Below are 13279 nucleotides of genomic sequence, written 5' to 3' on the forward strand. Positions count from 1 at the left end.
AGTGGATCTGCAGAGCCTGCCATGATGACAGTGTCTGTGCTCTCCTCCTCTTCCTGGCCACACTGCCACGTCACATTTCTCAGTGCCTTGCATCTGGGTGGGGTCATATGACTACATCACACCAAAGGAGTGTGAGCAGAAGTGATGTATCACCTCCACTGAGGTATTAAGTGTTTGTGTGCCTTCTCCTCCCTCCCTCCCTTTTCTTATAGGCTGGTCATTCACAGAGGAAGCAGAAGAGCCCTCCAAAGCCCTAAGCAATGGCGGAGCCACTCAACTGAAGGAGCCTGGGTCCCTGAACGACTGCATAGGGCAGAGCACCCCTGCTCACCTGCTCTGGATGGGGACGGGAATGAGAAGTGAACTCTCGTGTGAAGGCACTGAGATGTAGGGGCTGCCTGTTACAGCAGCTGGGTTACCCTAACCCAGTCACCTGCCTCCCAAGCCCATGCATGGCAATCACAATGACACAAGACTTCAAGGAGGAGGGAAGACTGAGGCAAAGTCATGAACGGTGGGCAGCTTTGGAGATATGGGCCTTCAACTAGAGGTTTCCTTTTATGTTTTGGGGAACTTGTAAGACTCTATTTGAAAAAAAGTATTCTGCAATACAATATAGTTTTAAGATGGCTGTGCCAGCTAATCTTTAGGCCCATCTCATTCATGGATTCCACATTTTACTTCTCCATTGGGCCTACTTCCAAGAGGCCCATTCTTGTGTCTTTCTATCCAGCTCTACACACCCACTTCCTTACCACCATGGGACTGGGTTCTCAACGGTTAAGGGCCCTCAGAATCCACTTTATTCAACTCTCATCTCTGCCATTTCTCTGCTGGGTGATCGTGAGTAAGTTACTTAACCTCTCTGTGCCACAGGTTCCTCACCTGTTAAATCATTTCCCTCCTTAAAGAGTTACTAGAGGATTTACTGTGAGAATGAATATTGAGCACAGAGCCAGGTGGTTCCACAAGAAGCACACACTAAAAATCAGAAGTTGGAGTGGCTGGCAGTGGTGTTGATATCATTATTTCTAATCAGTAAAATAAGGGGCCTAGACTTGTTTATTTCTGAGGTCTAGGAATCCATGGATAATTTACCACCATCTCCCCAGCCACAACTCGGGGTCCAAGCTTCTGGCAACAAATTGAACTATGCAATTGCCAGCCAGGAGAGCTGGCTTAAACCCTGCAAATGATGACAGGAGATTGCTAGACAATGGGAGGCAAATTACCCTGTAGCCTGTTTTACAATATTAATGTTCCTTACTGATTCACACAGAGCCTGTCAGAAACTCATCTAAATTTATTCTCAGGAGTGTTGTAAAATACACATAAATAGAACATTTTTGTGGAGGGGCCCAAGTACGCACACCATTCATTGCATAACAGAGCAAGTCATACCCATAGCTCCTTCGGGACATGTAAAGACAGTCCACACACCCGAACACACCGGCACAGCGAGCAAAACAGTACAGAAGTCCTTACAAACCAGGCTCTTCGGAGTCAGGACCGCAGAAGGACAAAATTCCACAAGCCCAGCAGTGCCACCTAACGTCACCTGAATACCAGAGCTAAGGCTTCCTGAGCAGAAAGAGTTAACACACCCGGCCTGAGACTGCAGTCTTCTGAAAGGCCCGCCTGCGAGGTCGGCCCTGGGCTGGTGTTGGGGAACTTGGATTTCGAGAGGGTTCCCCCCATTCCCAGAATTGATATGAGTGGCTCCTGGAGCCTAGACTGTGCCAAGCGTGTGGTTTATGCCGAACACCTGCTTTCCTTCTGGGAGTCAGGAATTGTGGGCATGCCGAGCAGAAGCTGCCTATGAGACCAGCCCCTAATAAAGACCCTGAACCCTGAGTCTCTGATGAGCTTCCCTGGTGGACAACATTTCACGTGTGTTGTCACACTCATTGCTGGGGGAATTAAGCGCATCCCGTGTGACTCCACGGGGAGAGGATTCTGGAAGCTTGTGCCTGGTTTCCTCTGGACTTTGCCCCAGGCGCCTTGGCCCTTTGCTGATTTTGCTTTGTATCCTTTCACTGTGAGAAATGGCAGCCATGGGCAGGACTACACGCTGAGTCTTGTGAGTTCTCCTAGTGAATCAGCAAACCTGGAGGTGGTCTTGGGGACCCTGACATACCTCTCAGGCCCTGAGGAAAATGTCCAGCACCCATTTTGACTTGACTTGTTTATCTGCACGTTTGTGGTGGGTTTCTCCCCTGGACTGTGTGAGGCCCCTGGAGGAGTTTGGCTAAGTGGGAAAGAAGCCTCTGTACTTCTGGACACCTGAGAATATTTTGCCCCACGGCTGGCTTTCAGTCTGAAAACTGAACACGATGAAAAGGATGCCTCGATTGCAAGCAATAGTCAGGCAAGTAAGACTTTCAGAGCTTTCTGGGTTTCCCCTCAACCACCTTCGCAGTGAGGGGGGGCGGCCTGGCCCTGGGGTTTAATTATATGGAACATGAAGGAGGAAAGATTCATTTTCTATTTGGCCCCAGGCAGAAGCAGAGAAGTGTGTGCCCTCCCAAATATCCTTCTTATTCTACAAAGATTAATCCTGAGCCTCTCTCCTGCTGGAACATTCTTTCGAGAGATTGCATAGCTGTGTTTACAGGGGGACAGTGCATTCACGCAGACCTGTTATTTGCTCTGAGACGACATTTCCCACCCCTTTCAGCATGTCCTCTGGTTGGCTAGAATGGAAAAGGCGAGTGTTCTCATTGCTGTTCAAATTACTTCTGGCTGCTGAAAACCAGTCTGGAGGCAGCAGAGGCTTTCAAAGGCCATCTGATCCAATCCAGTTCAGGGATTTGAGCACCAATTCTGGAATGACTTATTTATAGAACAGGAGGGGCTGCTAGGAGGATTAAATGAGGGTGTGGAGTCCCTGGCATGATGCCAGCATAGAGTAGTTGCTCAATAAATCTCAGTCCTCTCTCTCTCTCTCTCTCTCTCTCTCTCACTCTCTCTCTCCCCCCCCCCCCCATGGGTCAGAAACAAAATGTTTCTAGGCCCACCAGCAGTCCCACTCCATCACGCTCCCTCCAGGTTTTCCTGACTGCTCACCTTGCTGGGCTGGCGATCTTCTGTTCCCTCTGTCTGACTGCAGCTCTCACCGGCCCCGCCCCTCTAAGCAGAGCTTCCCCAAGCGCTGATGGGGCCCTGGTCCTTTCCCCATTACGTTCAACATAGGCATTTTTTCCCCAGAGGAATCTTACGACATGAGAAAATTCTGAATCAAGGATGCAGGTTTCCCAGCTCCAATAAGCTGGGGACCACAGGGGATGGAGCAGCAGGGGTGGCACCCACAGTCTGGAACATACAGAAACCAGCACCCCAGGCCTGGAAAGGCCCCCCTTCTCCTCTCAGCTAGCAGCTCTGCCAGCTCTGATTAAAACCAAACCACACCAACCCAAACCAAACCGTGACTCACAGCTCCCAATGTAAACGAGGCAGCAGCATCTTACACTAGAGAGACATTGGGAACGACCTAAGAGGCCCACATTAAGAAGATGGGAAATCCACATGAGGCAGCAATACACAGCCATTAGGAATTCTGGGGATGGGGAATGTTCAACAACATGTGAAAATGCTCACCATATAAATATTAAGCCAAAAAAAAAAAAAAGGAGGATATAAAACAGCATATATGGACTCTCTTTGGAAAAAAGAGTAGATTTAGACAAAGTCTTAAAAGTGTCCTCTGGGTGGGACCGACGTTGTGACTGCCTCGATCAGACACAGGGTGCCATCCATTGGCCAAGCAGCCTTGGGCCAGTTACTCAATCCCTCTCCTCCTCGGTTCCTTTCTGTCTAGAACGGGATTATCACCACACTATCTGCCACACGGGCTGGTATACAAATGAGAGTCAGTCCCTGCCTCACAGAGGGGATTCACAGTAGTAGTTTTATTATTTAATTTGCCTATTCTGTTTGCTTTGTGTAATAGAACCCTGTTTTGCTTTTATATCTAGTGAGACAAGGTGAGGCAAAAGGAAGAGAGAAGAAAAGAGCAAGAGAGAAAGACTCCAAGATTCAAAAATCAAAGGCAGTCACGTTCCACACTTCAATTAACCAGAGACACCCCATTTCATCAAAATAATTGCCAGTCGTTTCTGTAATGACAGGAGGCACTGGTTTCTCCTGTAATCTCAGCCCTCAGCTCTCTCCCGCCGAGATGCTGAGCCCCACCACGTCCCCCATCAACCTGACCAGGCCACTGTCTTTGACACGATCTACACTCATCATCCTCTCAGTATTCCTGACAATAGGCCTTGGCCCACACAGGGTCACCCCGCCACATGCCACGTGCCCCTGCATCTCTGAGAGCATGGGGGCTCCCAGAACAGTTGCTAAAACTGCAGGCTGGGGTGGGATGAATCAAAGGACCAGCACCCACTCGCTCCCGGGTCCTCTGTTTGCTGGCTCGTTAGACGCTAACCATCGACTAACATCTGAGGCTAACGGGGGCGGCTCTTTTCTCGCAGAGAGATCATAATTCAAGCCTTTATCACCATTTGTTTACCTGCCCATAGGGAAGGATTAGGGAGGGGAAAATGATGGAATATTCCATTTCTGCTGGGAAATTCATGGGGAGTCAAATGAATTGTTCTGCTGAAGCCCTGGGTTTAAATACTAACACCAATGGGGTGAGATTCTGCTTCTCCTCCCAAGGGAAGACCAAAGGTCACTAACTCAGAAATCACTGGAAAGGTGAGTAATTCATTATAAAAGCCAAACCATTCGCTGTTATTTTTGTGGATGCTGGTTTTGCTTCAATTAAGTCTGAATTTATATGGGGTAGGAGTGGAGCGAAATGTTAGACCCCAAAGCAAAGTTCTTATCCATTCTCTCCTTCTCACTCCCCCCTTCTCTCATTCACTAATTCATTTAACAAATGTGTTTTAGTGTTTTTACGTTTTGAACATACATTTGTATAGTATACATTGCATAGATACAATATACAGTTGTATAATTAAGAGTTTGGCTGGCCTTTCTCCCTGGTTCTTGGAAGGTAGCCTCTAAGCCCTTGGGATTTCCTGAGTGATTGCATTGTCTTTATTCATGTGGGGGCCTTTCAGATCCCACCTGATAGTTTATGCAAATGAGATAACTCAGGTTGGGTAGCAGCTGTGCTAGAAAGACCAACCACGGGGTCAGAGGGTTGGGGCTTGAGCCACGTGATATTAGCCCTACCTCCAAGGAGGGGAGGGGACTGGAGATGGATCTGATCAGTCATGCCTACGTAATGAAACCTCAATAATAACTCTGGATGCCAAAGCTCGGGTGAGCTTCCCTTGTGGACAGCACTCTGTGTATTTCTACACATCATATGCTGGGAGGGCGATGCATCCTGACTCCCTGCAAAGCCATCACCAGAATTTTCGTGTGTGGAACTCCCCAGACCCCACTCTATGTGTCTCTTCTTTTGCCTGGTCCTGATTTGTATCTTTTTTGCAAGAATAAAACTGTAACTGCAAGTATAGTACTTTCCTGAGTTCTGTGAGTTGTTCTAGCAAATTATCAAAACTGAGGGGGGTAGTGGGAACCCCCAAATCTGTAACCAGTTGGTCAGAGTTGTGGGCAGCCCTGGGATCCGCGAGGTTGCTTGCAGCTGGTGTCTGAAGAGTGGGCCGTCTCGAGAGGACTGTGCTCTTAACCTGTGAATCTAGCCCACTTCTGGGTAGTCGGCGTCTGGTCATCGCCAACCTTTGCACCAGGCACTCTGCTGGGTGCCAGGGAAAGAGAATGACCTAGAATGTTTATAATGACACTGACCTGTAGAATCCTGTCTGCTGTACTTCTGTTAAATGTCCGAGCACTTGCCTGCACTACAGGCCAGGAACTGGGCAAACAGCGCCAGGTGTTCACTCTCCATCCTTGGAATCAGCCCTAAACTCTCCCTCCCACTCACCTTCTGTCTGTTTTCCCAGACAGCATTCTCTGTTTGCTTCCTAATTTCTATTTTCCCTCATGCCTCCTATTCAACACACTCATTTAGCTCAACTTTGGTCCTTCTTGGTGACTCTTCTTAATGTCCAGCCCAGCAGTCATCCTGCTGGAGGCTGGCCGCACTCTCAGGCCCCTTGCAGTGTGCCGGCGGCTCATCCTGCAGCCTCAGGCACCGCATCCAGGCCCACACTCCTCACCAGATGCTCCTGGTGATTGGTTGGCCTGAGCCCCCTTCCCTTTGGCACCATCCTTGTCTTTGTGGGTCCCCTTTGGACTAGAGCCTGGCCTCCATATTTTCCACTTGGGCTCGGACCTTACATTTCCTTGGAACACTGCTTCCAGAATCTTCCTGTAGACTCTTTGGACAACACCCAGGAGCAGGAGGAGTTTTGACTCATGCTCTGTGCTGACACATCACCTCAGGCAAGCTGCATCAGCCCTGCCTGCCAAAGGACAGGCATACCCCTCGGCTCCCAGAGAACAGCCCTGGGACCCCAGAAACCCCCACCAGCCTGTGATGTCTCCACCAGCCCTCGCCAGCCCCTCAGGTGGGAGCCAGATGCTGAGGGCCCTCAAGCATCAAGGGGACCTCTCCCAGCACAACTCTGGCAGCCTCGGATTATTGAAGCAGCACTAACGAAGCAGATCCCAGGCAAGCAACATTCTCCTACTAAAGGTCAAGGCTTCACATGGCATAAATCTAAGGCCATTTGCCACATTTTGGATGAGTATCTTTAGCCTGCACTCACGACTGCTTAAAAATTCAAGCAATTATCGTGTTAGATTTGATTGGTATGTAAATTAGCCCTGGATTTTGCACAGCCTTTTACAAGGACATCAGAATGCTTTAGATAGATAGATAAGTAGGTAGGTAGACAGGTAGGCAGATAGATAGAAAGAACTAGACCCATTAGAATTAGTCATTAGAAACAGAAAAGACAAAGGCTTAGACACACAGCAATAAATGGACAAAGGAGAGAAAAATATTGGGAAACATAACATATGTAGGAAAATTCACCGCTTATGGATGAATTGTTCGTAATGCCAGCCAGCTCTCAGCCGGGAGTTCCTACGGACACCAGGTGCCTACAGGAGCCCCACCCCTTTCCTGGAACCTTTAGACAGAGACTAGCCAACAATGAGCCAGTGCCTGTTTTTGTAAATAAAGTTTTATTGGAACACAGTCTCGCCCATTCATTTACATATTGTTTATGGCTGAATTCTCACCACAAACACAGAACTGAGTAGTTGGGACAAAGACCTTATGGTTTGCAAAGCCAAAAATCTATAAAAGCTCTAGCAGATCAGCTTGTTGGAACAGAAAGAAGGTATACTTTAGAACTAGACGGCCCTGAGTTCAAGTCCCCATCTGTGTGAATGTGGTAGAGGCAGCACTAGAATTTTCACACAGGACAGACTCACAGCTGGCAACTCGGTTGTGGGCAAGGAGGCCTAAGGGACTTGCCTTGGAACTGCATTTGCACACAAAGGACTTTTTAAATAATCTTAAATTTATCCATTTACGCATTCAGCAAATATTTACTATAAATCCTTACTGGGTGCCAGACCCTGTTCTAGGCGCCACAGAAGCAAGAAAACCATGAAGTCCATGTCTTCATGGGGCTTAAATTCTAAAATAGGGGGAAAGATAGACAAGAAGCAAATACATATATAATATCTCAGGCGGTGTTAAATACTATAAAGAGAAATAAACTAGGATGAGGGGCTACAGGGTGATGGAGAGGCACTATTTTGGATGGGCTGGTCAGGGAAGACCTCTCCGAGGAGGGGACAGTTGAGCATAGGCCAGAAGGAATTGAAGGAGAGTGCATAGGACTGTCTGGGGAAGAGCATTCCAGGCAAAGGGAACAGCAAGTGCGAAGGCCCTGGGGTGCCAGTGTGCGGCGTGTGTTTGAGGAGCAGCAGTGGGGAGAGGGGGGTCGTATGGATGGAAACAAGGGAGCAAGGGGGAAAGTGCTGGCGATGAGAGCAGCACGGTCACTAGGCGCCAGACGCCCTGGGCTTGTAGGCCATAGCAGTGCGGGATGTTTTCTAGGGGTGATGGGTGGCCGTGGAGGGTTTTGAGCAGAGGCACAATACAATCTGCCTTCATTTGTAAAGATCCCTCTGTCCTTCGGGTGGAAAATAAACCATAGGAACCAGAGCGGAAACAGGGAAACGAGATAGAAGACCCTGCAGTGGGCTAGGCTAGAGCCTGACTTGGGGGTAGCTGCTGGGGTTGTGGTCATAGTGATCAGGGCACTGCCACAGCACAGAGACCCCGAAGTTTCAATGGTTAAAGACAATAAAAAGGGGCCGGCCCTGTGGCGTAGCGGTTAAGTGCGCGCTCTACGCTGCTGGCGGCCATGCTGTGGCGGTGTCCCATATAAAGTGGAGGAAGATGGGCACGGATGTTAGCCCAGGGCCAGTCTTCCTCAGCAAAAAGAGGAGGATTGGCATGGATGTTACCTCAGGGTTGATCTTCCTCACACACACACACACTAAAATTAATTAATTAATTAATTAATTAAAAAAAAAAAAAGACAATAAAGATTTCTTTCCAGCTCATGCAACGCCTAGTGCACGTCAGACAGTTCTCTGCCACCTTGTACTTATGCCATCTGGGGGAATAAAGACCTGAAGAACCTTCCGGAATGTCTTCAAGGGCCAGGCCTCAAGTGGCTTATAATTACTTCAGCTCACATCCCATCAGCCAAAGTTGGTTGAGGACCCTGTGGAGACGCACGAGACCCATGGGTGTTCTCCTCCAAATGGGGCATGATACATGGTCAGATTTCGGGCGGTCTTTGAAAGCAGGGTGGATAGGATGTACACTCATTTAGGGCGACTGTGTTGAGGAGAAACCAGTGGAAATTTAAGGAGTGGGTGCTAAAGGGCCCCCCATCCCACCCCAGGAACTTGGACACATTAACCTCCCGGGGTCTCAGTTTCCTCATCTATGAAAGGGGGTTAGTTACGGCTCCCTTGCAGGATTATAACGAGGATTAAATCTGATGGCCTACAAACTATCCCAGACATGGGCAAGCACAGTCTATGCCTATAGGTGGGAGTTACTTTCACTATCGGCATTCCAGAAAGTTTAGCACCGTTGTGAGGTTGTGGCTAGGTGGCAGCCAGGGCTAATATCAGCCGCTGCGTGAAATTCTGCCTCACCAAATGGTAAGTAGCCACAGTCTACAGTCCCTCTGTGCTCCCCCCACCACCTGGACCCCAATGATCCCACCACTCAAGAGGGCCCTGTGTCACTGCTAAACCAGCGTCCCTTCCCATGGGTCGGTGTCCACCTGTGACTTATTTTCATCAGCATCCCCTGGTGGCAGCCTCTGTCTGCCATCTCTTCCCAGTCTCCTGCACCCTGGGGCTGCCTCGCTCACCCATCTGTGCCCACTACAAGGGGAAGAGAATTCTGAGTGCTGGCTGGACACGGGGCTGAGTTCCTCCAACATCAGGCCTCCTTTATTTCTCACGGCCACTTCACAAAGGGCTTGTCACTACCCGTCTGCAGAGGCGCCTGTGTCATGGGGCTGGGATTCGCATACGGGCTCCAGCTCGAGGCGATTTCCACCCTGGGAGGGCTCCCCGGGCTGAGCCTTGGCCCTCGGCCCTCCTCCAGTGCTCACAGGATGGGTGGTGCTGGCTCACATTCCTGTTCTGACCCCCAAGACCCTCCTTGAGCTGGCCCTGGACCCCTTGCTCAGCCTCCTGCTGCTCCACACTTTGGACTCCACACTCCAGACACCCCATCTCTTCACTGCTCCCAGAAAGCCCCTTGCTCTCTCTCAAGCCCCAGCCCGGGCCCCTGGCCTTCCCAGTGGAATAAAGTCCTTCCACAGGCCTGTGTTTACATCTCTGCACAACACGTCTTGGGCGTCTGTCATTGCTGCTGGTCTGGGGGCACCTTGAGGACAGGGACACGTTGTTCAACTTCCCACCCCAGCACCTAACCACACGACACAAGCAAGCGGAACGCACAGCGCAGGCCGCTGAGGGTTTGCTGACTGTTTACCCCTCTCTGTTTCTAGTAGCAACATGAGTCAAATACCAAACGTTAGGGCCTGTGACACACCTTTAGGCCGAGCACGAAACAGGGCGACAGGACCCCAAGTCTACTTCAAAACTTACTACAAAGCTCCAGTAATCAAGACAGTGTGGTGCTCGTGAAAGGACAGATGACTAGATCAATAGAACAGAAGAGAGAGCCCAGAAATAGACCCCCATAGATACAGTCAACTGATCATTACCAAAAGTGCCAAGGCAACGCAATGGAGCAAAGACGGTCTTTTAAACAAATGGTGCTGGAACAATAGACATCCACATGCAAAAAAAAGAGAGTGCAAGAGAGAATCCAGACTCAGATCTTACACCCTTCACAAAAATTAACTCAAAATGGATCACAGACATAAATGCAAAACAAAATAAAAATCCTAAAAGATAACACAGGAGAAAATCTAGATGGCCTTGGGTATCTTTTTAGATATAATACTAAAGGCATGATCTATAAAAGAAATAATTGATAAGCTGGACTTCATTAAAATTAAAAACTTCTCCCCTGTGAAAGACAATGTCAAGAGAATGAGAAGACAAGCCACAGACTGGGAGAAAATATTTGCAAAAGACACATCTCATAAAGGACTGTTATCCGAAATATACAAAGCACTTTTAAAATTCAACAATAAGAACATGAACAATCTGATTAAAAAAATGGGTAAAAGACCTAACAGACACCTCACCACAGAAGATCTATAGATAGTAAGGAAGCATATGAAAAGATATTCAACATCATGTGTCTACAGGGAAAGGCAAATTAAAATGACGTTGAGATATCACTACACACCTATTAGAATGTCCAAAATCCAAAACACTGACAACATCAACTGTTGGTGAGGATGTGGAGCGACAAGAACTCTGCTACAGCCACTTAGGAAGACAGTTTCTTACAAAACTAAACATGCTCTTCCCATATGACACAGCAATCGTGCTCCTTGGTATTCACTGAAATGAACTGAAAACTTACGTCCACACAAAAACCTGCACATGGATGTTTACTGCAACTTCATTCATAATTGCCAAAACGTAGATGCACTCAAGATGTCCTTCAGTAGGTGAGTGGCTAAGTAAACTGCGGTACATCCAGACAATGGAATGTTATTCAGTGCTAAAAAGAAATGAGCTTTCAAGCCATGAAAAGACCTGGAGGAACCTTAAATGTATACTACTAAGTGGAAGAAGCCAATCTGAAAAGGCCACATATTACATGATTTCAACTATGTGACATTCTGGAAAAGGCAAAACTATGGAGACAGTAAAGAGATCAGCGGTTTCCAGGGGTCGGGGGCAGGGAGGGATGAATAGGCAGAGCCGAGGATTTCTAGGGCAGTGAAACTAATTTGGAAGATACTACAGTGGTGGATACATGTCTTTATACATTTGTGAAAACTCACAGAACACACAACACCAGAGTGAACCTTGATGTTAGCTGTGGACTTTGGGTGATAACAATGTCCCAAGGTAGGTTCATGATTACAACAAAAATACCACTCTGGTGCAGGACGTTGATAGTGGGGGAGGCTGTGCATGTGTGAGGGCAAGGGGTATATGGGAATTTTCTGTACTTTCTGCTCAGTTTTGCCGTGAACTGCTCTAAAAAACTAAAGTTTATTAATTAAAAAAAAATTTTTGAATGAATGAATGACAGAATTGCTCCTTCCTTGTGTTCCCACAGTCATTGTTTGACTATTACTTTTCCACCCATTTCATTCTATCCCAGGTTCAAGTTTTTCATGTCTCTTTGCTCCACAAGTCATAGGTTCTCCACCCTCTGCTGGAGGTTCTGCAGAACTTTCCAGATGAAGCAGAAGTCCAAATTTCCAATCCTCTTTTAAAGACAAGTGTGGACAAATCAGACCCCATCTCAGGATGATATGACAATGACAAAATCAAAGCCGTTGGTTGCTGCACGAGTTCAGAGAAGCCACCTATGCCCCCCGGTTTTCAAACTGGTTTTAGCATCAGAATCAATTTTTCAGATGAACTTACACAGAACTCCAAAACATAGAAGAGTTAACAGAGTAAAATAACAGGGCTGTCCTGGCACAAATAGAGTCTGGACCCTTGAGGCACCTCTGAAAATCCCAGGGCTCCTGGGGACCTTTGAGACCCACAGGTCCAGCCTCCCCTGCGTTTTGCACCCAGGGATGCTGGGCCCCCACACCAGGAAATGCCTGAAAAGCATCCAGGAAGGTCCACAGCCTGGCTTCTGTCAACTTTTTAGCTCCTGCCCTATGCTCCCCAAAACACGTCCTGTGCCCCAGCCACACCATACCTGCATTCCTGCAAAGGTTTCACATCTCAGGCCTCCGTGCTGATGACGCAGAATCACCTCCTGCAGGAACTCTTCCCTCACATGCCCCATCCACCCTACCCCAGGGGCGGAGGTAGGTCAGGCAGAAGCAGCAGCCCCAGCAATGGGTAACACCTAAACCTAAGGGCCTAGGTAGACGGGAACCAAACCTTCCTCTGCAAACCAGCAGAGCGGTGTTAGCAAGGCCTGGGGAATTGCACCTAATGACCCGATTCCAGACCAAAGCCAACAATGGATCTTAACCAAGTGACCTTTAGCCGTAATTAAAATCCCTAAGTACAGAAAGAACAAATCAAGAAAACGTTTCCTTGCATCAGGTCCCTCGGTGGCTCCTCAGACTCTGTGCTCCTTGGCCTAGAATAAGACCCTCAGGATAGGCCCCTGGGACCTCCTCTGCCTACACTGTCCCAGGACTCCCACACTCCAGCCATAAGGAAGTGACCCCCCACATTGCCATCACCATCTGTTTCTGTATCTCCCACCACCCCCCACCTCGAGGGTGGGGGCTGGTCTCACTCTTTCTGTCCCGCCTCTCTCCCGCGTCCAGCAAAGGTCTGGCCCAGAAGCGGCCTGCGAAGGTGCAGAATCGGGTACCATCTCGGGCCAGACGGTAACACCTGAAGTTTTCCGCGTCGCCACCGCGCCCTCTGCCGGGCGCATCCGGCGGCCGCGGGGCACTCACCGGAGTGGGGGCGTTCACCACTGAGAGGTTGTACCCGTAGAGGAAGGAGGAGCCGAAGGCGCCCACGAGAGAGGCCACGATGAGCGAGCAGGACCAGTCCTGGGAAAGGAGAGGACAGCGCATCAGACTCGGCACTCAGGCGCAGAGCCAGGGCCCCGCAGCACGCATCTGGACCGTCCCCTTGGCTGGGGAGGCTGTCCCAGGAATTCCCAGGGCAAGGATGGAGGTTTCTGGAGCCAGCCAGCGGACGGGGTTCCCTTCCC

At 49.0% G+C, this 13279-nt stretch overlaps 1 protein-coding gene across 4 annotated transcripts in view; it reads right to left on the reverse strand.

Annotated features, from left to right (window-relative positions):
- SLC2A9 (solute carrier family 2 member 9) overlaps positions 1-13279 on the reverse strand; it is a 261777-nt gene that overhangs the window by 201141 nt on the left and 47357 nt on the right. For 3 of the 4 annotated variants that reach the window (XM_058546729.1, XM_058546726.1, XM_058546730.1), the window contains one exon: positions 13017-13115. The exons of the other annotated variant lie outside the window; for it this stretch is intronic. In XM_058546729.1, the coding sequence (XP_058402712.1) occupies positions 13017-13115 (99 nt within the window). The remainder of the gene's footprint in view (positions 1-13016; positions 13116-13279) is intronic. 4 annotated transcript variants of the gene reach the window in all.

The sequence above is a fragment of the Diceros bicornis genome, chromosome 8 (assembly GCF_020826845.1).
Source record: "Diceros bicornis minor isolate mBicDic1 chromosome 8, mDicBic1.mat.cur, whole genome shotgun sequence".
In the NCBI taxonomy this organism is placed as follows: Eukaryota; Metazoa; Chordata; class Mammalia; order Perissodactyla; family Rhinocerotidae; genus Diceros; species Diceros bicornis.